At 53.6% G+C, this 27434-nt stretch overlaps 1 protein-coding gene across 3 annotated transcripts in view; it reads left to right on the top strand.

The window, feature by feature from the left end:
• Positions 1 to 27434, top strand: part of ADCY1 (adenylate cyclase 1) — a 104456-nt gene that overhangs the window by 2904 nt on the left and 74118 nt on the right. For all 3 annotated transcript variants that reach the window (XM_020915424.2, XM_020915423.2, XM_020915421.2), the window contains exons 2-3: positions 11834 to 11983; positions 23739 to 23857. In XM_020915424.2, the coding sequence (XP_020771083.2) occupies positions 11834 to 11983; positions 23739 to 23857 (269 nt within the window). The remainder of the gene's footprint in view (positions 1 to 11833; positions 11984 to 23738; positions 23858 to 27434) is intronic.

Below are 27434 nucleotides of genomic sequence, written 5' to 3' on the forward strand. Positions count from 1 at the left end.
ATGGTGCCCCAGGGATTCTCCCTTCCAATGAGAAAATTCTGGGAGTCTGTGAAATCTGTCCTTAGTGAGCTCTGCAACTTGGTACTTGAGACCGGTGGAGAAGATGGCAGCCACATTTCCGAAGCGTGTTGGTTGCTAGTCATGCTTGCGCCTCCCTGCCCTCCTGCAGTGCACTCACCTGCTGATGGTACCACGCCCGCAGGATGGAACCCAGGACAGACAGAAGCCCTGCAGGACCCAGGGTAGAGGCCAAAAGGAGGCCGAAGGGCTGGATGGATGAGCCAGTCAGTGCCGGGGTGCCGTCTTTGCTGCAGATACGCAGCGTGCCGTGTGCTTGCCGGAGAAAGCCTGTGCTGGGGCCTGAGACCTGGGTTAAAGTGTGGGCTCCTCTGGCCCTCCACAGAGGGGCTCCAGGGGTTTCCTGCAGCCATCCTGTGCTGCCCTGGTGTGCTTTGGGGCTCTGTAGGGCCCAGGCCAGCCCAGATGCTGGGAGGTAGAGGAGAACACAAAGAAAGCCAGACATGTGACTGCACAGCTGAAATATGGGGGGCTGTGCTCCTCCCTTTCCCGGGAAGGTGTGCCTGCTACTGCTTTCCACTGGGGCAGAGAGAGTTTAAGGGAAATGGCCTTACTTCCCGCTGGCCCAGGACCAAGGCCGGGTCCCATAAATATGGACCGAACAGGGTCTCTTCTGTCTGCCTTGCCTTCAAGGCCCAACGGTTGTACCTCAGCACAGTTACTTTTGTTTAACTGGGTGACATGTCACAACTGAAGGCATCCCATGCAGGAACACCAGAGGCCTGCTCAGAGCCAGCAGCGGTGGGCAGGCTGCAGAGTCCTGGGCTTTCGAGGGTGGGGGAAGGAGGGAAGCTGGCAACGTCTGACTTGTCCCTTGCTGACTTACATACTGGGGGTGGCTGTGCTCAGGTACAGGGCGGGGAAGTAGAGTCAGGGGAGTGCTTGTGAAGGTCACTGCCGAAGGTCATTGCCAGGGAGTGATGGTGGGGGAGGATGGGTGTCTCTGGAGCAGGGTCGCCGGCTCATGGTGCCTGCCCTGCCCCCAGGTGCCTTGCCTGTGGCAGGTGCAGGAGGTAGAGCCCCAGCTTCCTCCTTGTGCTGCCCCTCTGCTCACAGCTCCCAGAGGCCCGCTTCTCAGCCAGGGGGGGGCAGGGCTCCTGTATTTTTCAGAAGGGGGACAGCGAGGGTCCACTGCAGTGTGGCCTCCTGTCAGTGTAAAGGAAATATGTTTAGTGCCTGAACCATGGAACAGGAGCAGAAATCAGGCTGTCCTGGGGAAGTGGGAGCTGGCCAGATTTCCGTCCCCAGCCCCCCACCCTTGTAGTGTGGTCTGAGCTCTTGAGGAGCTGGGAGTGCTGGCAGGTGGAGCCACGTGACCGCTCTCAGAACCTCCGTGTGTGCTGGCGGTGCTGGGTGCCACACGGGCTTTGGCAACCCATGCCTCTTGCCCCTGCGTCTCCTACTCCTCCTTCAAGGCAGGCCTCTGGGACATCTGTCAGGACCTGTGTCCCTCCCTCAGCCTAGCCCCTCCTCAGGCGCCCCCCGCCTCAATTCTCCCCTGCCCCACTGGCTGGCCCTCTTCCCCTCTTTGTTTAGTTACTGCGTTGTGTCTGACTCTGCGACCCCATGGACTGTAGCCCACCAGGCTCCTCTGTCCATGGGGTTTCCCAGGCAAGGATACTGGAGTGGGTTGCCATTTTCTTCTCCAGGGGATCTTCCCAGTCCAAGGATCGAACTCACGTCTCCTGCATTGGCAGGCGGATTCTTTACCACTGAGCCACCAGGGGATCCCTCTTCCCCTCTGGTCCTCTGCAGGCTGTCCCCACTCCCTCCGCCAGACGCTCTCCTGACCCCCTGTGCAGCCCCGCCCCACAGCTGGCCCCTCACCCCAGCGGTGCCCCTTCTCCTCTGGCTGGACTCTTTCCCAGCTGGGGCCCCTCTTCCTGCTCCCGTAACCAGCCTCCTGACCATCCCCACCAGTACCTCCCTCTCCCCCCACCCCCACCCTGACTGGATTCTGTCACCTGTTTGTTCACCTGCCTTGGCTGAGCCGAGCAGGGTGGGAGGAGGCGGCTACCCTGCAAGGCTTGTCCTGGGCTGGACACTGCTCCCCCAAGCCTCCGGGTGCTGGGCAGGGCACATACTGGCTTCCCATCCCCTGCACCTTACAGCTTAGGCAGTTTCCAGTGCCTCTTCCAGGGCTGCAGGTTCATGTCTGTGGGTATCCAATTGGAAACTCCTGAGTCCTTGGAACCTGGGCTCCCAGCCCTCTTGTCTGATGGGCGGTTCCCTCCCTAAACCTGGTCTGTTTGCATCACAGCTGTGTCATCCAGCTCCCACAGTAAGAAGCACCTAGAGTTGCCGACACCAGGGCAGCAGGAACTAGGGAGGTAGGGCCCGGCTGGGGGGACCATCCTGCATCAGAGTGAGGGTTCCCACCTGCTCCCCTTCCGGGGAGTCCTGAGGGTCCCAGGCTTTCCTCTGCTGCCATGGATCCCCAGACTGTCCATGTGCTGGAGTCTGGCCCCCGGGGGGACTTAGCGGAGGGGCTGGGAACCACTGGAGCAGACACAGCTGTGAAGCCTCTGCGGCTCCTCGGGCTGTGGCGCCTTCTCTGGATGGTTCTGGGTCCACATTTGGGTGGCAGATGCCAAGCCAGGGGACAGGACCACCTGCCCTCCAGGAAGTTAGTCTTCAGGGACCCCGGTCAACTACTGGAACTGCAGTCTGTGCTGGGGGGAGTGTGTGTGACCTTCAGAGAAGAATAAAGGTGACAAGGCAGAGGGAGAGCTCGGGGCTGCCTCCTGGGGACAGTACACTCCAAGGTCCCAGACAGATGAGGCCAAGAGGCTGCTGGATTCTGGGGCAGCAGGCAGCTGGCTGAGGGAACGAACTGGTCACCGTGGGGCTGGGGAGGCAGGTGTGGAGGAAAGGGCAGGTGCAGGGGAGGCCCTGGGGTTTGGGCCACACAGCATGTTTTGAGGCCTTCCTCAAGCGGGTCCTGTGGGGAAACGTCCCCACCCACTGCCCTTTCCACGGGCTCCCTCCGCGTGGTTCTGGGGTGCTGCCCTTCACCCGTCACATCTCTGATGTCCAGAGGGCCCGGTTGATGGGCCACCTGCTCTGTGTTGCAAACTTGGAGCCCAGAAGTGTCCTTGGGCCATTTCCTGACTCAGATGGTGGTGGGTGGGCTTGCAGAGGGGGTGGGGTGGGAACTCCCTGCACGCAGGGCTCTGCTCCAAGCTATGCAGCTGAGGGCAGGGCCCTTACCCTGTGCTTCTCTCTCCTCCGAGGTCGTGCCTGTGGTTGAGTAGGCACAGGTGGCCCCCGGGGACAGTGCCATCCCCACAGCGCGGGGCCGGCGCTCAGTGAGGTGGAAGCCGTCTCCTCTCATGCACTCACGTGCGAGTACTCACACACACAGACACACACCCTTGCACACTGACACAGGATCGCATGCACCCACATGCCGACTCACATACGGGCAGACGCTCACACGCTGCACTGATTGTTTTTCCGATTTCCTGGGTAGATGTGTTTTCCCCAAGGAAAATGGGGTCTGGGGCCCTCCAGCCCCGCGACCTCAGAGGCCAGCCCTTGGAATGAGACCAGGCCCCAGGCTGCACCCACATGGGGAGGCTGGGTGAGGTGGGCCATGCATGTAGGCCTGAGAGCCATGGGGTGACAAGGCCCAGGATCCCCAACCACTTGAGGCCGTCCCCTCTGTCTGCTGTGTGTGAGTCTCTGCAGGGAATGTTGGGCTCCCTTGTGCACACGTCCATGTGTGGGGCGTGGCGTGAGAATGACACTCACTGCCTTCTCCGCCCCAGTGCAGGCTGCCCCTCACTGCTGCGTCTGTGTCCCTCCTGTCCTCATCCTCCCTAGATCCTGCTCTTTCCCCTGCAGCTCCCGGCCCTGCCTTCCTGGATTGGAGGGTGGCAGGATCTGCTCTGATACCCGAGCTGCTGGTGTTCACTCTGCCTCCAGCTGAGGGAGAGCTTCCTGATTCCGGGTTCTCTGGGTGGGGCTATGCAGTTCTGGGGGTGGGGCTTGTGTGTGTACGTGTGTGCATGAATGTGGGCACAGGTGAGTGCACATGTGTAATGTGTGTGCATCTGTGTAGTTGCCTGTGCGTACACCTGTGCATATGTCCTTCTGTACAGGAATGTGAGTGTGTTCATGTGTCCGTGTGCATGTATTGGTAGCATCCAGAGGCCCAAGTCCCACCCCACACCTACAGAGTCTGGGTCCTTGGGTTTGAGGCCATCCACTGTTCTTCCAGAATCAAGCACCCACCTTGTGCCAGGCTTGGTATAAGGTGTGTGGTCTGAGGGCCCACAGTTTGCACACAGGGATGGAGAGCAGGGCCACTGTGTGTGTAGGTCTGGAGTCAGGGCACTTGCTGAAATGGGCAGGGCAGCTAAGATGGGGCAGGCCAGGGGTCATGGTCCATAGTGATCCTGTGGGCTGTGGGACTGCTGCAGGCCCAGAACCAGGGTGTCCTGCTGTGCTCCTGAGGGGTGCCCAGTGAGGGGTGCCCAGGTGAGGGGTCCAGGATGCCCACTGAGGGACTAGAGTGCAGGGGAACAGGTCGCCTGCCCCGGTGAGTAACCTGGGTGCAAGGGAATAGGATGGCCGATTAAGGACCCTGGGGATGGGACTCCCACCTATAATGGCTCAGGAGCTCCAGACAGCTGGGTGCTCCCTCTTGCCATCCACGCTGTCAGACAGGAAGTCCTCCCCAGGGCCACATTCCCAATCTGAGAGCGGCTTTGAGTTTTGACTCTGAAGGACAGAGAAGCTCCACAGAGCTCAGCTTTCCCCGTGCTGAAGTAGACCCTGACTTTCGGGAGCATAGCTTCCTCCAGGGGATGGATGGGCCTTGCTGCTCGCTCAGCAGCTCGTCTGGGGCCCAAGGCACCGCGTGCCCAGGCTGGATGTCAGATGCTACACTCTGGACAAGGAGAATGGCCAGCTACAGAAGGGCCTGGGTGCTGAAACCTGGGCTGGCCTGGGACCCTGGCCCCGTGCTCAGCCCTCCTGCATTACCTGTCATCCCATGCACTGTCCCCCTGCTGCCCTTCTCGGCAGCTGCTCGACGAGCTCCTGGGAGACTGCACCCTGGGTGCCTCCCACGTCTGCACTGGCCGCTTCATGCCGCATCTGAGCATCTGAGCGAGGTGTCTGCTCTGGGACTCTCTCCACTGCCGCTGGGAGAACTGGGTTATGAGCACTGGTGGTTAGGATGGAGGGTGCCCACTGAGAGCCTCATGCTGGAGTGATGTGCTGAGTGATGACCTTCTCTGAAAGAATGTGTTTTTCTTGGTGCCTTTGCCTAGTTTCCTTATGTGAGAAACGCTCTCATGTTAAGGGAGTGTGTTGCCTTCTGAATCATCCGTGGCCAAAGGGATCTGAAATATGTGCTCTTTGAACTTGTTTTGCAAGATGGCTGCTTTTCCAAACACACTTGCCCTGCTCAGTGGATGAAAAGCCCAGTGAGCACATTTGGGGAGTCACTGGTGTAGTCGAAGGATCTGGAAATATCTCTGCTACTTTATTGTGAAGCAGGTCTTTATCTGCAGGAATCACAAGTGGTTCCTGGGCTCTCACCATGTCCCTGGAGGACCCTGCACAGTGGGATCCATTCCTGAAGTCCAGTTTGTTCAAGGGTCAGAAATGAGCAGTGAGGTGAGAGCCTCTTTGGGGCTAGAGTCGGTGTGTGACCCAGTCCATGTGTACACACGTCTGCACTGTGTCCCTCCCCTCCCACCCTGCCCTGCCATGCCCGGCTCCCGCCAGCTCAGCATGCCCCAGAAGCCATGTTACTCCAGACGGTGGCACATACTGATGCCTTGCCTCTTATGTGCCTCTGTCGGTCGTGGAAAAGCTGGATCCCGCCCCACTGCCCGACTGATGACAGATGCGAGAGTTGGGCTGCAGTCTTGTCAGGCCTTGTCTGAGACAACCTGGAGAAAGGTCGGGCAGTGCACGTGGCAGTGGAGGTGTCTCCCTGCACCTGCCTCCGCCCCTTTCCAGGGGTGTGCCAGGGCCAGGCCACCTCCCCCCCAACGTGCCCTCCGTTACTCATTCAACCAACACCAGGGCACCTGCTGTATTATGAGAGGTTCCCAGATCTGTCGCGGACCTGACAGACTGAAGCCTCTTGAGAGGCAGCAGTGGGTAGGGGAGGTGACAAATTAGTTAATGATATAATGTACTGGAAGATAGTAACTGCTGAAAGCAGCAGAAGGAAAGAAATAGAAAAGGCCAGCAGGAGAAACCGGAAGCCAAGGTGGAAGTGTGTGTACTTTTAGCAAGGGGCCAGATAAGCGGTTTTGAGAAGGTGACATTTGAGTGGAGCCCCTGCAGGTCAAGAGTGCACCAGGCCTTGTGTGGGAAGGGGCTTCCTGCCCTGGAATGCAGGACAGAGGCCCAGAGCAAAGCGGGCCAGGCTGGGGCACACGAAGAGGACAGGCTGTAGGGCATGAGCCACAGAGAGCTTTGGGCCCAGGGAGACTCAGAACTAGGGATTTAGAGCAGAGGACTGTCCAGGAGCCTCGAGGGCCAGGAGGGGCACAGGCTTGGGTTAGGAGGCAGCTTGGCAACCAAGCAGCGGATGGCAGGAAGGGCGGTCAGGGCCCCATGTGTTAGAGACAGAGCTGGTAGGATTTGCTGGTGGTGGAAAAGGGCTGTGGCCTGAGAGGTTTCCAGGGGCCTGGATCAACTGAGGTGGGAGAGGCTGCTGGGGTGAGTGCTGGCTGCCACCAGAGGTCCCACCAGGGCCTGTCCCATGCAGGCTTGACCCAGCAGGAGAAATGCATGGATAGGGGAGGGGGATGGCTGGCTGGGCCAAGCTGAAGGTGTCGATTTGGGGGTCTTTGGCACAGGGATGGGCTCCCAAGTGGAGTGTGGCTAAGATACCATGAGGGATGGAGTTTGGGGTAGAAAGGGGTCCAGATGTGAGGCTTGGACCAGAGGATGCTGGGGAGGGCGCCCATGGAGGGGAGGTCACGGCCTGAGCAGGGTGGGCTGGACATTGGGACCTGAGCCTGGGTTCAGGATGTGAAGGTGGTCCTGACCTGGTCACAGACCACCCAGGACAGCTGCAGAAGGGATGGAGGCTGGAACTCCACGGGGCCTTTCCAAGAGTTTTGCTGAAAGGGGAGAAAACTGGGCAGGCCCAGGAGAGGAAGAGAAGTCTCACTTTCAGGAGAAAGAAAGAGTCGTGAGTTTGAGAGCAGTAGGTCCCAGCTGGAAGGTAGAGGGGACCCTGGGCATGGGCAGTGTGAGTGGCTGGGCTGGGCAGAGAGAGGGCCCCGGGGGAGGAGGAACAGGTGAGGACTGGGATGGAGAAGCACTCTGGGCCACTGGTGTGGAGTTGTGCACTCACTCCTAGGAGGTGGCCAGGCAGACAGGCCCAGGCGTTTCCTCTAGCAGTGTGTATGGAGCTGGATTTGACCAGCCCGGAATTTCCAGAGTGTGAGGGGCAGGAGAGTGTCCTGCTGGGCCATAGAGTTTCAGCTGGAGAAGAAGAGAGCTCTAAGGGCAAGCCTCCCAGGGGCCAGAATGGTGCAGATGGGGTTCCTGGCAGGGCTCAGGCATCCAGGGCCACATGGGCTGCAGGGGGGCCTGGGGGGCCTGGATGCTGAGGCCAGGTATGTGGGGGAGGTGCCCTGAGGCAGGAGTGAGGGTGGTTACAGGGAGGCCAGGTGGTGGGGCTGCTGGGTGTGCCCTGCCCTTCCTCAGGGCCCCTGTGTCTGTGGAGTGAGGATGCTGGTGGGGGTGGCAAGGACCTCTCAGTCTCAGGAAGCGTGTTCCGGGCTGTGTGGTACTCAGCCTGCATCCCAGCAAGGACCCTTCCCCAAGCTCAGAACCCTCAGCCTGTCTCCCCAGTCACCACTTCTACTGCTGCTGGTGTGAACCAGCGCCCTGTCCAGGCCACGCCTGCCAGCAGGTGACCCCTGGGCTTCTCTCTGCCTTGTCACCCTCCTCCCTGGTCACTGATTAGGTAGCCAGTCTTGAAACTTCTCTGTGCCCTGTGGGGCAGGACCTGGGCCTCTTGTCACTGCTGTGCCTGTCACCTTGGTTCCTGATCGTGGAGTGTGTGGGAATTGAGTGGGGGCAGGGAGCCAGATGTGCTGGGGGCTTTTGCATCATGTGGACGGCCTCCTCCTTTGATTTCCTGGGGGAGGATCGGCAGGTCTGTGAATGTGAATGCAGAGCATCGGGCAGGGGAGACCCCCTGTCTCTGCTCCACTCTGCCTGCTAGACTTCAGCTGTGGGGCAGGCTATGGGGCTCTTCTTTGTGTGACTGGCTCAGATGATGTTGACAGGGCAGCCAGGTTTGCATCCAGCTGGGCCTCAGTGTCCCTGGGGATCACTGTGGCCAGAGTAAAGGGAAGGTGTGAGGAAGGTGGGTGTAGAGGGTGTGTCAAGGTGACCCAGCTCACCCCTTCTCTGCTACTGATTTTTCCCTTGACCAAACTGCCCGGCCTCTGCCAGCCCTTCTGCCCGCTGGCCCTCACCTCTCCACCCAGACCTCACTGGGGCCCTCCACTTTCCTGTTTCTGCCACAGGCCACCTGAAAAGCCCTGTCTTCCAGGCTCAAGTGTGACCTGTGGCTTTGTGCACCCTGTGCTCAGCTGACCTTGGGTGCCTGGCCCCTCAGGTGGACTTTGTCCTCCGCCTGACGGTGACAGCCGAGGGCTTCACTGCAGGGGTGCTGGGCTGGACAGCATCTCAGAAGAGGCATCCTGTGTGTTATCTCGTCTCCATGTTCAGAACCTTAAATTGAGGCTAGGACAGCGTGCAGAAGCCATAAATGATTAAGGGTCTACTGGGAGATGAGTGTTTTGTGCAAAGACTCACTGTTGTTTAAATTTTTAGAAACCTGTCCAGCACTGTACCTGTGGATGTTTTAAACACACTTAGTATGTGTTTAAATATTGATTCTGCCTGCCTGTCTGCTAAGTCACTTCAGTTGTGTCCGACTCTTTGCAACCCTATGGACTGTAGCCCACCAGGCTTCTCTGTCCATTGGATTCTCCAGGAAGAATACTGGAGTGGGTTGCCATGCACTTGTGCCATGCACAACCGTGAGGTTGTCCCCTTCAGGGGATCTTCCCGACCCAGGGATCGAACCCATGTCTTTTATGTCCCCTGCATTGGCAGGCGGATTCTTTACCACTAGCGCCACCTGGGAAGACCAAGTATTGATTCTACCAATGTGCAACGTATTGTTTCATATACGCTGGTCTTCCTGGTGCCACCAGAAAAGTGCCTTCATCAACAGACTGGGATGAACTGATCCCAGAACACAGCAGATGGTCCTTTAGACACAGAAAATACTGTCTGGTACTGGGGCCCTGTGCAACTGCCCTGGGTGCACCAGTGCCGGCCCCCAGGCCTGAGACCGACTGGCACTGGCCTCGGAGAAGCATTTGTGTTCCAGTCTTACACCTGGTTAAAGCATGGATGCTCCAGCTCGGGGGGCACTCAGATTTGGAGGTGTTCAGGGTCACAATGAGGGTGATCAGGGTCACATGCAGGGTCACAGGGAGATGATGAGGTCATGGAGATGTCAGGACCTGACTTGGAGATGGTCAGGTCACATGGAGATACTCAGAGTCATGTGGAGATGATGAGATCATGTGGAGATAATCACGGTCACAGGGAGATGATCAGGGTCACATGGAATTGGTCAGGTCATATAGAGCTGTCCAGGGTCACATGGAGATGGTCAGGTCACAATGCAATGTTCCAGGTAACGGCAGGCACCATTTTTATTGAACTTTCGGCTGTTCTCCTAGACCCCTCTCAGGGTGGCTGTCCCTCTCTCTGGGGGGCAGAGGTAGGATCCAGGAGGTGATTTGCAGGAGAGTGTTGTGTACACAGTCTGTGTTAGGTGTAAGCGTGTGTCCATCCTCTGCCAAGTGTAAGTGGACGAGTTGTCCCTCTTGAGTTTGCTGGGAGCTCACTTCCCTGCTGGAGGTTTAGGGAGATGATCATTGGGTGCTGGGGTCCTGCGGATTCCAGTTGCTTGGCCTGTCTCCCTGTGTCCTCCTGTGAACAGTTTCCATGTCTCTAGATGGATGTTACTGCCAACTGCGACCTCCCTGGTCTCCCTGTCCTTGTCCCTCAACTCTCCCTGTTTGGGCCACCTTGCCCATCACTGCCTGGACTCTGGAAGGTGTCCTCTGATCGTGGACTGCTGTCCCATCTGCCACTGTGTTTGTTTGTCCTGTGTAGTTGTGTGTGATATCAGTCCGGGGTGGGGAGTATTTCGGGTTAATCCATGAGGAGCAGTGCCACTCAGAACCTGCAGGAAATGCTGGAGTTTAATCAAACATAAAATCATCCATTTTTACAGTGACTGTGATGGGGGTGAGTGGGTGCAGCGGTTTTATGAACATTGCAGCCTCACAGGGAGGTGGGTGGGTGTCCTTTCTGTCTCAGTGGCCTGGGAGCTCCAGGGGGATGTGCTGGGGTCCTGCTGGTCAATGGAGGGCACCTCTGTCTGGCCCTGGGCCCTGTGGCCACGAGAGGTAGGTACAGGTCAGCTGTACCTCAGGAGGCTGAGCAGGGGACATACGGTTTGATCCTTTCCTAGCCCTGCCAGTCTGTGTGATGTGACCTTCATCTGTTGTGGGTTCCTGTGAAGTCCCCCAAGCTCAGTCCTGAGTAGTCTGGATTGGACTTGCATTTAGGCAGGTGAAAGCAGGAAGCGGTCAGACACTGCGGTCCTCAGACTTCCTGCTTTAACTCCCAGCCTGGGCAGAAGTTGCCCTGGAGGGGTCCTTCCTGGCCGGGTCCCTTTCTGCCTTCTTGTCTGTTGACGTGGAGTGAGAACTGGAGCCATCAGAGGCTCTGGACACTGCATTTTATTCATCTTCATACATACAGGGGTTCACTTCGTACCCAAATGCCATTCGTCCTTCTTTGTTTTTAATCAACTTGCCTTCACTCTTTTTCTGCAGAGCTTTCCATGTTGCCTTTATGGGAATAACCACTCTGTCTTCATCTTCAAAGCTTCTAGGTGTAGTGTTTCCTTGGGCTATTTAATGAAGTGCCTAGGCTGGGCGGCTTAGACCTCAGATGTTACTTCTCAGAGCTCTGGAGACTGGTCTTTCCCGAGGCCTCTCCTCGGCTTGTCGATGGCCGCCTTCTTCCTGTGTCCTCACACGGCCGTCCCTCCGTGTGTGTCTGCGTCCCCATCTCCTCTTATAGGGACACCAGTCATGTGGGATTGTTGTTGATATTGTTTAGTCACTAAGTTGTGTCCGACTGTTTTGTGACCCTGTGTACTGTAGCCCGCCAGGCTCCTCTGTCCATGGGATTCTCAGACAAGAATACTGGAGTGGGTTGCCATGCCCTTCCCCAGGGGATCTTCCTGACCCAGGGATTGAACGCATGTCTCCTGCCTTGGAGGCGGATTCTTTACCACTGAGCCACCAGGGAGGCCCCTCGTGTTGGATTAGGGCCGCCCTGACGGCCTCATTTTCTCTTGATTACCTCTTGAAAGACCCTGTCTCCAAGTATAACCCCTCCTGGGGGATTGGGGGTCAGGACTTCCGTGTGAATTTTGGGGGACACACCTTGCATCCTTGCCCACTATTCCATTACATGAAAAGCTTATAGCACAGATGACCCCTCAAAGGGTGCAGGATGAGGCCTGGCTTGTGGCCACGCGAGGCCGGCCTGGCACGAGGGTCTGACTGGCGTGGTCATTTTGTGGACTGGTGGCTGGAGGCCGCGGAGGAGCCTCTGTGGAGCCAGGCCCCTGGTGCAGCCCTCTGCGTTGTTCTCTTCCCTCCAGCTGGGTGCCAACGCTCTGCTCTTCCTTGGTGTGAACATGTATGGGGTCTTCGTGAGGATCCTGGCTGAGCGCGCCCAGAGGAAGGCCTTCCTGCAGGCCCGGAACTGCATTGAGGACCGGCTGAGGCTGGAGGACGAGAATGAGAAGCAGGTCAGTGCCCAGGGTCTCAGCCAGAGGGGCGTGGGGGGCCCGGGGTCGGGGGATGGAGCCTCACAGTCTTCTACACCGAGGGCTTTGGGAGTGGGGCCAGCCCGACTCACCTGAGAGTCGGATAGGGGCCTCAGGCCCCCACTGGCCCCTGCTCCTCTGGGGGCCCGCTCCCTCGGCCTGTCGGGAAGAGAGGACAGCTGTCAGGGGCACTGTGGGAGGGAAGGCGGAAGGACTGCCACCTGTGGCCTCAGTTTGCCTGCTGGTGATATGTGGTGCTGGAGTATGGAGGAGGTGCCCGGGGGCCTTTGCAGGCCTTAAGTGGAGGCAGGGGAGAGCTGGGCTTTGTGTCTCTGGAAGGGCTGAGTTGTTAGGAAGTGGTGGTCACCATGGCAGCCCCACAGCTGAGCGTGGCCGAGGCCGCAGAGCACCCTGCCCGGCTCCTGCCAGCCCTGGGGGCAGCAGCACTGTACCCTGTGACCTGAAGGCTTGGAGGGAGCCGGGCTGGGTTCCCACCGCCCCAGCCACTGTCAGCTGTGTGTCCTGGGCTCACTCCCGCAGTGATGTTTCCTCTGCTGCTGTCCTGGGACCACCGGGCCACTCTGAGCGCTCTGGGCGAGGCCTTCAGCTAGGAGCCATCAGACTCCTGGGCTTTATGGAAGTGCAGAGGCTTGTTTTCCTGGGGTGGGATGGATGGGATGGGTTTATAAATGAGACGCTATTATGGTAAATATAAGGCATGAAGTACTGACTGTATATTTAAAAATGTACACATTTCCATTTATAGGTATTGTAATGATGCCTAGTATTTACAGTAAAAGTTGGATATCATTTAGGAGTAGGTGGCTTTATGTATATTTAGATCGCGCATACATCTGTGGGTGGCTTTGTCTGTGAGTGGTGTATGGGTGTGGGAACTACTTGTCTGTGAGGAAATGTGCACACGTGTGATGTGCGCGTGTACACATGTGTGTTTTGTGTGCACATGTATGTGTGGATTTGCATTTCTGTACACGTGTATATTGAGTATATGGGGCATGTGTGCAAATGTATACATGTGTATATGTGCTCATGTTAGTGTGTAGGTATATCCACATATGTGGATTTGCATTCATGTGGATCTTGTGTGCATGCCTGTATGTCTGTGTCCATGTGTCCATGTGTGTATGGTTGTGGATATATGTGCATTTGTGTGGATGTGCACATGTGGATGTGTGTATATGTGTGCACACACACGTGTATACTTGTGTATGCTCAAGTATAAGCAGTGTATCTTCTGGGGCTGTGCCCTGAACATTTTTCCAGACTAGCAAGCACCAATGGGGAGTCTCTGTTGCTTAGAGGGCCTTGAACTTGGTGTCCTTACCTTCATCACGTCCAAGAGATCCCCAAAGTGAGTCTTCAGAGTTCTCTCCCCTTAAATACATCTGCTGAAGTGCTGGAAAGATTGATGTGGGGGCCATTCTTGTGTGGATGAATCTAAATCTTCCTTTGCATTCCCTCTGTTTTCCCTCTTCTCCATCTCCTTTCAAATGTTTTCCTTTCCCACAGTTTCTAATTTTAAAAAATTATTTGTCTTTATTGCAGTGCAATTGATTTATAATGTTCTGTTAGTTTCAGGTATATAGCAGAGTGATTCAGTTATACATATTTTTTTTCAAAAAATTCTTTTCACTTAGAGATTATTACTGAATAGAGTTCCCTGTGCTATATAGTAGGTCCTTGTTGGTTATCTATTTTATGTATGGTAGTGTGTATATGTTAATCCCAGACTCCTAATTTATGCATCCCCCCTTTCTGCTTTGGTAACCCATAAGCTTGTTTTCTATGTCTCTGAGTCTGTTTTTAAGTTCATTTGTATCATTTTTTTTTAAAGATTCCACATATAAGTTATATCATTTGATATTTGCCTTTCTCTGTCTGACTTACTTTGCTGAGTATGATAATCTCTAGGTCCATCCATGTTGCTACATATGGTGTTATTTCATTCTTTTTTATTGCTGAGTAATATTCCATTGTATAAGCATAGCACATCCTCTTTAGCCATTCATTTGTCTGTGGACACTTAGGTTGCTTCCATGTCTCGGCTGTTGGGAACAGTGTTGCAGTGAACGTTGGGGTGCATGTATTTTTTAGAATTATGGTTTTCTCTGGACTTGTTTTCTCTGGACTTACTTTCTCTGATTTTGTCTTTCATTTCTTTTCTTACTCTTGCCACCTTTCCTATAGACTACCTAGCTTCCACCTTTAAAACATGTTCAAATGCTTGATGCGCCCTCTGTCCCTCGAGTGGGTCCTGCCTGTCAATGGTGAGGATGCTGGCCACACGTGCGGGCTCTTCTCATGTGTTTCTCCCCCTGTGCCCATATTCCCACCCTGGGAACACAGTGGCTGAGCAATCTTTCCTGCTGTCATCTCATGGAGCAGTTGCATCCCAGCCTCTGCTGCTGTTCATGTGTTGCTTCTCTGCAGCTCCGAGAGCAAGAGTTTATTTTCTCAGCCCCACAGCTGAGGAAACCCAGACTCCTGGATGCTCAGAGACATGTCTGAGTTCTGATAGCAGGCCTGATGTTCTTAAGCAGGCAATCTACAAAATGGTAAATGTCACCCAATCCCGTCAACCCAGCCGAACGCTCCGTATCTTCAAGTTTTTGTCCTTATGCACATTCTCTGCCCACATCATTGTGATTGTGCTGTATATAGGATTTTACTTCTGCGTTTCGACTTATTTCCCATAGGTGTATCCACCCGGTGCTCTAAAGGTAAAGGAAAACAGCTGCTGCTTCCTGCATGCACATCTGGCATCTGACATTTAGATACAGTTTTTAAAAAATGTTTCTTTTTCATAAGCATCTTTATTCATATAGATTTGAAATAGCTTTGGTTACATCCTCAGGAGTGCAAATAGGATGTTATTTCTCTCCCTGGGTCCTGGGCATTTCCCAAAACATGTCGTGCTTCGTTTTATCTTTATAAGTAATAATTAGTTACACTGGGCTCTGGGGAGCAGTGGTTGAGTGGGTTTCTGGGGCCAACAGAGCCAGCCTCACAGGGAGCCTGTCAGAAATACAGATTCTCAGGCCTGCCCAGTCCCATGGGTGGGAAAGCTGGGGTGGGCCCAGCGTTCGGGGTTCTGGTGTGTATTCCCACTGTCGCTTGTGACCCACTGTTTCCCTCCCTCCCCCTTCTCCCCGCTTCCTGTCAGAACTCGGTTCCTCCCGTTTATTCAGATGCTGGTTACTAATGCCGTGGCCACTTCTCCATGCATGCTTACCATTTGTAGTTCTGTGTGGAGTGCGTGTTCTAATCCTTTGCCCGTTCATGCTCTGACTTTCCTGTGGGTTTGAACAAGCCTCTCACTAGAGAAAGGCTGGTGCTTCATCTGAAGGGATCCCCGTGTTGCCCAAGCCTGTTCCTCTAGCTCTGCTTTTCTTTGTGTAAAAACCCAATCTTTCATGTTTTCCAATCTATCAGTCATCTTCCTTGGTGGTTTCATCTATTGCTGCAGAGCTGAGCGCATGGAATGTGGAAGTGAATGAGGATGGGTCATTCCCATGAGTTCCCCTGGCTGGTCTTGCGAGAGGGTGAGGCAGCATCCTGATTTGTTCTGTGTTTCCGATTGGAACTGGCGGGTGGTATCACAGGACAGCTGTCTCCCTGAGCAGCCTTGTACCCGGCACTCAGGTTGCTCCCTGCCTCTGGCATGCCTGACTGTTTTTAGCTCAGGGAGCCTTGTCTCTTTGGGTGGCAGAAGGGAAACCCTCGAGCTCACATGGGGCTCTAGCACCCCTTCGGGGCTCTCAAGCACCCGTAGGCACTCGATACATCAAAGCCTGCCCGGGGACCGCCTGGCTGGGCCAGGGCAGCCTGCAGGTGGCCAGCCATCTCTGCCCAACTCACGCTTCTGTGTCACTGTGAAAAACACAGCCCCCTGAGTTGCAGGTGAGGGGTGCCCCGGCCATATAGGTTTGTCATCTGTTTGTGTTTTCATGTCTCAGCTCAAGTTGCAGAGCAGTCCAGTTCCATAGCTGCTTCTAGAGTCTTCTCCAGGCCCTGACCCCATCAAGTGGCAGCCAGGGTGATGTTGGTGGGTTCTGCCCAGTTTTGTGGAGGCGATGCTGGGGGTGCACCCCAGTTCTGGAGGGGGCACTGGGGTATCTGGCTCCAGAGTGACCCCTGTGTGATGGCAGGTATGCCCTTAGCCTCTGTAGGAGGTGGGGTGACACTGTGCTGGGGCTGGAGGGGTGGGAGTGGGGTCCTTGAACGAGGCCGAGTTGGGGAGGAGCTTGAGCGCAGAGGCCAAGCTGGAGAGGGAGGCTGGGCTTTGCACTCTGTGGAAGGACGTGCATGAGCCTGTGACCATGTGCCTGTGACGTGGGGCCTCTGATGTGTTCGAGCAGGTCAGACAGTTGGTCAGATGCAGGTTTTGGGGGGTTGGTGTGGAGGCAGGAGTGGGAGGCAGGTGGGAGGCAGATACTCTAGAAGTTGGTGGGTTGTTCTTTCCTCTCTTCCAGGGTGAGTATCCTCCTGGAGGTATCGAGTTTGGAGGCTTTGAGAGGCAGGCAGGAGAAGGTTGTGCTTCATGGCTTGAAGCAGATGTTTCTCCTGAGCCGCAGGAGATGTTTTCTCCCTGGGACGTGCCTACTCTGCACAAACATTGTTCTTGCTCCTGTTGATCGGTTACTTCTTTTTTATTGAAGTATAGTTAGTTTATAGGGGCTTCCTTGGTGGCTTAGTGATAAAGAATCGCCTGCTAATTCAGGAGACATGGATTCGATCCCTGGTCCAGGAAGATCCGTTGGAGAAGGAAATGGCAACCCACTGCAGTATTCTTGCCTGGCGAATTCTGTGGACACAGGAAGCTGGCAGGCTACAGTCCATAGGGTCACAAAGAGTCGGATACGACTTAGTGACTTAAGCGCACACAGTTGGTTTACAATGTGTGTGTGTGTGTTAGTTGCTTAGTGGTGTCCGACTCTTTGCAACTCCATAGACTGTAGCCCACCAGGCCCCTCTGTCCATGGGATTCTCCAGGCAAGAACACTGGAGTGGGTTGCCATTTCCTTCTCCAAAAGGAACTATAGAAAGAAAGAAAGTGAAGTCACTCAGTTGTGTCCGACTCTTTACGACCCCATGGACTGTAGCCTACCAGGCTCCTCCATCCATGGAATTTTCCAGGCAAGAGTACTAGAGTCGGTTGTAGTTTACAATACTGTATTATTAATAGTTTCAGGTGTATAGCAAAGTGATTTAGTTGTTCAGGTTTCAGGGTGTACTTCATCACAAACCTTGGGGAGAACCCCTGACTGTCGTAGGAAAGGATGCCACTGTGAGCTCTCACCACTCACCCGCTCTCAGCCGTGGGCATTCCATGCCTGTAATCACTGATTTTTAAGGCAACCCTGAGAAGAAGGTGATAATTGCTCCAGTAATCAGGAACATCCCCTCCCCTCCTACATTGTTTAGAACTAATTAGCCCTACAGTTGCTGTTTTAAAAGAAAATCCACCTGCTTTGTCTACAAAATCTGAGTTTGTATTTGTCTCCTGCCCTTCTCCCTGCATGTGTGGGCAGGCATGGTCTCCCCAGACATGTCTCCCAGAGCAAGGCCTCCTCCGATGTTTTCAACAGTGGGAATGTTTAAAGTGGTCTGTCCTCCTCAGTGCAGCCCGCAGGAGCAGAGGGGCTGGAGAGTATGGTCAGGGGGACCGTCTGCTTCATGGGGCACACTCTCGTTCTGGAAGTTTCCCGGCTATACTTTGAAATAGCTACCTGAGTTGTCAGTGTCCCCGAGACTGACTCCTATAAGAGAGACTTGTATATGCTGAAGTGACCCTCCCGCACCCCCTACAGTCAATCAGAACAGACAGTAGCCCCTACACAGAGCTGCCCAACTCTGTCCTGCCCCCCAGGGTCTTGGCAAAACAGATGAATGAGCTTGATCTGAAAGGGTTCTTTCCTCTAGGTTCTTAGATCTTTAATTTTAGGCCTCTGTGTCCATAGTGCAGCATGTAAGAACTTCGTTCTGTTTTATAAATCTGAGAACTAGGGCTGGCGTGAAGAATTTAAATGTTGTGGGAAGGATGATAAGGCGAGTGACAAAGTAGCTGGTGATACAGTGAGGACAGCAGAGGCCACAGCCCAGAATCCCCCCAAACCAGCCGTGGCCCACTTTCTCCCTTTATAGCCCACGTCTCCTCAGCCATTGAAAAGGCTCGCACAGAGGTTTTGGGTTAAAATATTCCAAAGGGCTGTGAAAGGGTCTTTTTAATAGGTCTCTTTCAGTTTCAGACAAAAGTTGGTTCTTTGAAACAGAAAAGCCTTGGAGAGACTGACCAAGAAGAAAGAGCAGGCACAAGATGATTAGGGACGGGAATGCACCCGGCACAGAGATAAAGCTGGGTTAAAAATAGATAAGAGGGAAGTACTTAGAGACTTTTAGTTTTTTTTTTTTTTTTGCACAGGATATTTGAAAACTTAGACAAAATGGATAAATTCCCAGAAAGGTGTTAAGTTACTAAAATTGATTCTAGAAGAAAATGAAAGCCTGAAACATCCTATGATCATTAAAACGATTGACTCAGTAATGAAAAGCTTGCCCCAGAGTCATCACCAGACCCCGTGGTTCTACAGCTGAGTCACAGAAACTTCTGAGGAAAACGTTGTTCCAAGCTGGTCATCCATAGGACAGAAACTCCTTGTGACAGTGCAGGGTAACCTTGCTCATGATTTCGGAGGATGGAGCCAGATTTCCAGATGCTCAGAAATGCAGGTCAGGCAGACGCACAGGGGAGCAGCTTCTGCCCCCTAGTCCTGCATTCATGAGTGGTATCTGCCCTGAGGCCCTTTGCCTGTTGGAGAGGCCCAGCTGGAACTCCTGCGGAGGGTGGTCATCCTTGACCCTGCACATCTGAATGCTTGGCTTATGGCTCCAGAGACCCTGGAATGGAGGGAACCTGGTCTCAGCCAAATGTGGGACTGCATGGGGCACAGCAGCAGTTGGCTCCTGTGGGGAGGCCCAATTGGAGGATGGGGTGTCTGAGGAGCATGCTACATGGTTGGGGGGGGTGATGTGCATTGGAAGAAATATAGAAATATTTTGTTGGGCCTTTGAAGGTTATGTAGGAGTTTGCCAGGTAGAGGAGACTGGGAGATGGGGAGCAGTAGGTGGCTTTCACTCAGCAAACGAGGGTGGGGTGGGGCACACAGGTATTCCAGTCAGGGCAGGCAGGTTGGTAAGCTGCAGCTGTGTCTTCCTTCAGCTTAGGAGAGTTGGGGCAGAGTTGGACAACCTACTCCACTGAGTGGGGGTAGGGAGCGGACAGAGACCACTTGGGGGCCTCAGGTGACCACAGCTCCCCTGGGGTTTAACCCTGAGGTCTGAGCCTGTCAGAGCTGGGGAGCATAGGGAAGGGAGTGAGAGGCCTCTGAAGGTCACCCCTTAGCTCCCTGGGGCCTCCTCCCTACTGCTCCCTGCAAGCCGGCCAAGAAGCCTGAGATCAGTGTCCCTGCCCTGACTGCAGAGGCCGCCACTCCAAAGTCCCTGCCATGCCTCAAATGCCATTATTACAGCACAATTCCAAAGTTGCATGCAGTTGTTTACAAAGTGTATGCTCGGTTTGTCCTTCTAACAAGTTGCTGGGTTTTGGGAGTGGTTTGCCTGGAGTGGGACAATTATTGTATAGCAGTTTCCATCTCATGAGGCTACCCCTGTCCTGATCTTTTAGTCAGAGAGGGTCGAATTTGTTGGAGCTTACTGCTGTGCCTGTTGACATTTCTGGGCCACCCACATTCCAGCACCCAGTCTGGGATATGTAAGGCAAAAAGAGAGTCCAGGCCCTCACCTCCAGGCCATTGCTCCTACAGAGGTTTCTGCCTCCTTCCCTCTGCCTTCAGAGCCTTCAGATGACTATTTTATATGTAATGTCCAGGACTTTTGATGTACTTAGTTGGGGAATAGGGAAAAATGCTTTTCCATCTTTTCAGAAACAGAGTCTTCATAATTGTTGTTTAAATATCTAATGTTCATTAAGGTTAATATATAAAGTCACATTTTGATAATCAAGATAAACATTGAGGTTTTTATATAGCCTTCATAGGATGCTGGGATATTTTGTATGATTCATATTTATAAATTTGTCCCTTTGATTTCTGGCTTTGTATCTTATTTCACTTTAGAACTCATCATGTAGCTGTCTGCTTCTAATGTAATGTTTATTGCTGCCTGAGGCTCTAGGGCTGGGTCTGGAATTGGATGTGGATTTCAGGTATTATCTTTATGATGTCAGCCAGCTAAGTTGTTTGCTGCTTTTTGTTTTTAATCAGGGATGGGCGCTTGATCTTTTCAGATGGCTGGCTGCTTTGCTCCCTGTGGGCGAGGTTGTGTACTTTCAAGTCTTGATTATTAATGTGTGTTGGCTTCAGCACTATCACTAATCTTGTGGATGGAGTTAATGCTGAGCCCTTGGTCGGAAATATAGCCTGCTGTTAGGAACTTCATATGACAGTGGCTTATGCAAGTGAGATAACTCTTTTTCTCTTACATACATATTCCAGGGCCGGCACTTTATGGCCAGTGATGCACATATGACCCTTGCAATCCTCACAACCCAGTCTCCATCTAGTTAAATGGTCTGCCATTGCTAGCGTATAGCTTTCATCCTCCTGAACTAAGATGGTCAGTACAGATCCAGCCATCATGACTGTATCCCCAGCAACAGGAGGAGGGAAGAAGAACAAGCTGTCTTTAGGGAATATTCCAGAAATTGCCACTTGATCCTTCAGCTCCTACCTCCTTGGCCACATCTCGTGGAACAGGAGGCTGGACAATACAGTTTTCATTCCAGGTTTTCAAGTCCTCTGATGAGAACGAGTGGCTAGATTGTGGTGCTAGTGGTGGAGAAGGGACCCTGGGGCAGTGCTAACTCAGCCGTCTGTCTCGGCACCCCACACTGCGCTGGGTGTGCACCCCTGGGCTGCAGCAGCTCCTGGCCTAACCCTCCATACCTGCTGCCTGATTTCCTCTTGAAGTCCCAGGCTGGTCAGTATCCCTCTGCCTTTTCAGCCCTTCCCTCCTGGTGGCTGCCTCGGTTTCCTTGTTCTAACTCCAAGTCGTGCAGGACAGCTGAGGGGATGGAGAGACCGAGAGAGGGGAGGGCTGTCCTCAGCAGGACCCCCAAGGGGGAGGCGGCAGCTCACTCAGGGAGAGCGGTCAGTTCTGGGGCTGTGAGACGGTGAAGGAAGGTGTGAGACGGGCGCTGGGGAGGACAGTTTCCCTAGCTTGATTTGACTTGGGCGACACCCGAGTGCTTTTCCAAGAGCAGGTGACAGATTTAAAAGACACAGGACATTTTTCATGTTCCTTTACCTGCTGGGTACAGCATTGAAACATGTATATCATCAAGTGTGAAACAGATCTCCAGCCCAGGTTGGATGCATGAGACAAGTGCTTGGGGCTGGTGCACTGGGAAGACCCAGAGGGATGGGATGGGGAGGGAGGTGGGAGGGGGTTCAGGATGGGGAACACGTGTAAATCCATGGCTGATTCATGTCAGTGTATGGCAAAACCCACTACGATATTGTAAAGTAATTAGCTTCCAACTAATAAAAATAATTGGGGGAAAAAAAAGATGCAGGAGACCAAAAAGAGAAGCCATAAAGAGCTGTCATGGGAGGTGCTGGGAGGTGTGATACAAGATAGGGACTCCTGAGGGTCAGCGAGGGCCTGAGGTGTTTGTCCCCTTCTCAGAACACCCTGCTGAGGAGGCTGGTGTGGTTATCACCCTGATAGACAGGATGGGATTGAGACAGAGCTTAACTAATGGCCCTGGAGGAGGCAGAGTCGGGATGGGAGGCCAGGCAGCTGTCCTGCAGGCCCTGGGACTCTCCTCCCTGAGACCCCCTGCATGGGGCTCTGGGGTGCACCCTGAGCCCCTAGACTGGCAAGTGGCCTGGGCTTGTAGATGCCTCTGATGCTGGGGCTGCAGAGAGCGCTCTGTGTGTTCCCAGGGCCCTTCCGGGGTGGCCTGCCTTGTCATCCAGCTGCTTCTGTTTCCCACCGTGCATCTCAGGGCAGTGACAGTCTCTGGAAGCTTCCAGGTGGTCCTTTGATGGTGGCCCGAGTGAGCCCCCTGCCAAGTACTCTCTGGGACAGTGGGCTCGCCTGCAGAGGCTCCTGTCCACGGGTGGTGCTCAGGTTCATCCCCAGAGGCCCTGCTGCTAAGGAAGGGCTGATCTAGTCCTGTCTACACTCAAGCCACACACCAGCTCCCACGCCCGGGGCACTGGGACTTTCTCTCCCCAAGGCTGTCCTCACACGCTCACGTAGACTGGCACTTCTGTCTCAGAGGGTCCTCTCCCCATGCTGGTCACGGAGTGTCATGGACTGCTGTGCTATTGCGATGTTCCTCCTGAGTGTGGGGGTCTGTCCAGCCTGGAGCCATGTGGGGGCCACAGTGGACCCCCCCACCGTGCATAGACCAGGCCTGGTTCACCTGGGTGCACACACTCAGCTCCACCTGGTGCCGGGCGGGGCTGGGCCTGGCCTCCATCCTCAGAAGTGTATGTGGGGATACGTCACCTGGGGAGACTCTTCCTGTGCATCAGACACATTCTCCCATCTTAAAATAACTTTATGATCTGGAGCCAAGGGGGTGAAGCCCTCACACCCCTACCCTAGGCCCCCGAGGCCATTTCCTGGAGGTGGGAGGGCTTTTAGGGTCGGTGACTGTTGTCACTGCTGCTGCTGTGATCTCCCTGCAGAGGATGTCACTCTCAGTGGGAGATGCCAGAAATCCACGTGGCCCCTTCTGAGCCTCCTCCATTGACCAAACTGAGGCCCAGGTGCTGTGGGCCCAGCTGGGTTGGGGGGTGCTACTGGAGAGAGAGTGAGGGAGGGACTACTGCCCCTTCCCTGCCCCACGTTCACCCTTGTAAGTAGGACGTCTTACTTGATTGCAGGTGGGATCTAAATTCTGCAATTTATTTTCTTTCCAAAGCAGAGTGTGTGTGGTTGGGGAGGAGCTGTGAAAGGGACTAAGGGAGGATACGGGGGTCTCACCCCAGGTTTCTGGAACATGGTTTCTCAGACACGGTGTGGCCAGTGGGATTGAGGCCAGCGAAGGCTCCACCATGAGGAGAAGAGGTGGGGACCGGAGGAGGAAACCAAGGTCCAGAAAGGGTGACAGAGCCCCCGGGGGCAGCATGGCTCCTGTGAATAAGCCCAGGCATTTGGTCCATACTCTTAGGGGTGGAGAACCTTTGACTCCTACAGGTCTGGGAGAAATCAGAAGACAAGACCAGGAGAAAATGCCACATTGTGTCCAAAGTCACTTACCTCTATGGAACATGGGCTCCTGTCTGTCCTTGGGCATGGGCAGCTCACCTTGAGGTCCCTTTTGAGGCTGTGTTGGGCGGTGGTGTGGGGAGTGAGGCTGGATAGGCTGGAGGCAGCGGTGTCTCCTCCCTGTGACCCCCACTCATTGGAGCTGGGGCACACGGGTGAACTTGCCCCAGCAAGCTTGCCCAGTACTCTGGGAACGAGTTACCTGTGCAGTGACAGTCCAGGCCCGGGCACAACCCACCAAGGCTCTGGGGCTGGGCAGGGTCTGTGGGACTGGACCACGTGCTGGCCGTGTGTGAGGAGGCTCTGGGGCCCCTCGTGGAGGGCAGCCCCTTGGCGCCACAGTCACTGGATTGGGCATGTCCAGGAATCACAGGGAGGAGCTGCTGTGTCACACAGGCCTGTCTCTTCTGTCCAGGAGCGGCTGCTCATGAGCCTCCTGCCTCGGAATGTTGCCATGGAGATGAAGGAGGACTTCCTGAAGCCCCCCGAGAGGATTTTCCACAAGATTTACATCCAGCGGCATGACAACGTGAGGTAGAGCTGGCACTGGTTTGGCTCTGTGATGGACCTGGGGAGCTGAGGCAGGAGGTGATGGAGGTGTGGGAGGGGTGATCAAGGAGGTGGGAAGTGATGGGGGAGGTGGGAGATGCTGGAGGTGGAGATGGTGTTGTAGGTGGGAGGTGATGGAAGTGTGGGGGTGTGATCAAGGAGGTGGGAAGTGATGGAGAAGGTGGGAGATAGTGGAGGTGGAGGTGATGTAGGTGGGAAGTGTTGGAGGTAGAGGTGGTGGGGGAAGAGGAGGTAATGGCAGAGGTGGGTGGTGATGGTGGAGGTGGAAGTGATGGTGGAGGTAGTGGTAGGGTTGGGAGGTGATGGTGGAGGTGGAGGTGATGCAGGAGGAAGAGATGATGGCAGAGGTGAGCAGAGGGCCCTAATTTGAGGGAAGGAGGGAGCAGGTGTGGGTCAGGAGCCCAGGTGAGCACTTGCCCAGCAGGGAAGCAGTTCCCACAAGGGGTGTGGGTAGGCTTCTTGGGTGATGCATTTCACAGTTGCTATTTCTCATTTCTTCACCTTCTGTTTCCTGTATTGGCTGGAGAGCGTGGGAACTCTGTCCCTTAGCCAAACTTGGACAGTGGCCGTTGGGCTGGGAATTTGCCTGTATCAGGTTAATAACTGAGCATTGTTCTAGTTAGTGCTGGGCTCTGGGGTAGGTGTTCCTTTTACTTTGTTCATCTCATGGCAGCCCCAGGAGGTAGAGATGGTTATTCCTATTTTATAGGTGAGGAGACTGAACCCTTGGAATGAACCAACTTTCCCTGGACACTCTGAAGTTATTTGTTTTTAAAGATTCTGTTAAATTGTAGTTTATTATATTAAGTCATCTGGATAAGGAAATGGTAACCCACTCCAGTATTCTTGCCTGGAGAATCCCAGGGACGGGAGCCTGGTGGGCTGCCATCTATGGGGTTGCACAGAGTCGGACATGACTAACGTGATTTAGCAGCATGCATTGCCTTTAAAGGTCCTTAGAATAGCAGTGTTTCCTGGGAGTAATACTTGACAGAAGTGTCAGGTAGGAAATGATGGTTTGAAGGACCCATGCACTCCCTCTCCTTCTGGTCTTTGCTGGCTTTCTTGGGTGTTGGTGTCAGGCCTCCCTGCCCACTCAGCCCCTGTGGACACAAAAGGATAAGAAAATCCTCATTCTGTTCGTGTTGAGTGCTGCAGACTGGGTCCCCACGAGCTGGTGCTTGTTCGTCTGAAATGAGCCAAGGCCCACTGCCCATCCTTGTCAGGGTCCAAGCGCCCCTGTGTGTGGGCTGGTGTGGCTAACAGCTGTCTGGTGAGTGCACTCACTCCCACTGTTGTGTCTCTTGATAAGGACCAGTTTTATCTTCCTACAGAAGACGGTGAAACCAAATGGGATTAAGGCCTGATATGTGAGGCCAACGTTCAAGCCCAGTCAGGAAAGGTCACTTGGTTCTGTTTAATGTCATCACACCCTTGATATCTATGAGCACTGTCACCTTTACTTTATAGATGAGGAACTTGAGCTTTAGCAAAGTGAGGTGAGTGTGCAGGACTCCCTGGCCAGTGATTGATAGGGTTGAAGCTACTCTAGGATTGGCTGATGCTGATGCCTACCTAGACCTTTCCACTTTGCACACTACCTTTTGTTACTGAGTCAGGACTCGATTTAGTGACCAAATGCCCTGCTGATAAGGCCAGACTACCAGAACAGTCCAGGGCACACCTTGCCAGGGCAGAGCGTCTGCATACAGCAAGGAAGGCATCAGATATCAGGGGTCTTCTGGGGCTGCAGGTAGAGGTGGGCACATGCATGGGGCACCTGAGTGCCTTTCTCTTCCTCTCCTCTCCTATAACAGTAAATACAGATGTGACAAGTTACTACCCCCCTTTGCTGCTGAAAAGTCTCTGTCCATGTCCTATGGTGGGCTTCCCTGATAGTTCAGCTGGTGAAGAATCCACCTGCGACCCTGGAGACCCCAGTTTGATTCCTGGGTCGGGAAGGTCTGCTGGAGAAGGGATAAGCTACCCACTTCTATATTCTTGGGCTTCTCTTATGACTCAGCTGGTAAAGAATCTGCCTGCAACGCAGGAGACCTGAGTTTGATCCCTGGGTTGGGAAGATCCCCTGGAGGAGGGCATGGCAACCCACTCCAGTGTTCCTGCCTGGAGAATCCCCATGGACAGAGGAGCCTGGTGGGCTCCAGCCCGTGGGGTCGCACAGGGTTGGACACGACTGAGCGACTAAGCGCGTGTCCTGTGGGCCGGTGTGCTTGGTGCAGGCAGGACAGCCCTGAGACAGGAGAGGAAGCTGAGGCCCCCTGTCACAGGTAGTGCCAGCTACACCATAGCCCTTCTGGCTGCCCTCCATCAGGATGCAGAGACATCTTTCTACAGCCCATATGGACATCTAATTGGGCTCTCTGCAGTCCTTTTACGTCCAAGCCTAGTATGGCCTGGCTGAGTGTTGAAAGCATGTCCCAACGTTTACATACACACCCTTGTCAAAGACTGAGAGACTTATCTGCTCCAAACGTCTATGGAAATTTCTGTCTAGTCATTAGCTGAACACTATACCAGGTTAATGAAGCAAAGACTTTAGTAGTGTCACATAACGGAGAATACAGACTTTATAGAATTAGTTTAGAAAAGTCACTAAAGAAGCAATAGTATAAACAAACAATAACAGCAACAAATCCGGAGGGGGATCTGTTTTTCAGAGTTGCCGTGTTATATTACCCAGTTTTCAATAAAAATATATGAAACATGCAAAAAGAAAGAATGCATGGCTTACATAAGAATATATTTAAAAAGCAGTCAATAGAAACTATCCCAGAGGAAACCCAGACATTGAACTTGATAGTACCTTTAAAATCAGCTATTTTAGATATGTTCAAAGAACAAACCATGTCTAAGAAACTAAAAGAAAATATGAGAGTGATTTCTCATCAAATAAAGAATACCAATAAAAAGATAAAAATTATATAAATGAACAACTGAATAGAAATTTCAAATGTGAAAAATAAAATGAAAAATCCATCTGGGGCTTAACAGCAGATTTGAGCAGACTGAAGAAAGAATCGGTGAATTTCAAGATAAGTCAGTTGAAATTATCCAGTCTGAAGAACAGAATGAAGAAAAGGATGAAGAAAAATGACCAGAGAACTGAGGGACACCATCAAACGTAGCAACACACTCATAATGAGAGTCTGAGCAAAGAGAAAAAGGAGAAGAAAAATTGAAAAAAAACAGTGGTCCAAAATGTCCCAAATTTGATGAAGAACACTTAACTACACATCAGTTCAGTTCAGTTCAGTCACTCAGTCGTGTCCGACTCTTTGCAACCCCATGAATTACAGCACGCCAGGCATCCCTGTATATCACCAACTCTCGGAGTTTACTCAAACCCATGTCCATCAGGTCAGTGATGCCATCCAGCCATCTCATCCTCTGTCGTCCCCTTCTCCTCCTGCCCCCAATCCCTCCCAGCATCAGGGTCTTTTCCAATGAGTCAACTCTTCGCATGAGGTGGCCAAAGTATTGGAGTTTCAACTACACATCAGAGAAGCTCAATTAAGATAAA

The sequence above is a fragment of the Odocoileus virginianus genome, chromosome 1 (genome assembly GCF_023699985.2).
Source record: "Odocoileus virginianus isolate 20LAN1187 ecotype Illinois chromosome 1, Ovbor_1.2, whole genome shotgun sequence".
Taxonomy (NCBI): domain Eukaryota; kingdom Metazoa; phylum Chordata; class Mammalia; order Artiodactyla; family Cervidae; genus Odocoileus; species Odocoileus virginianus.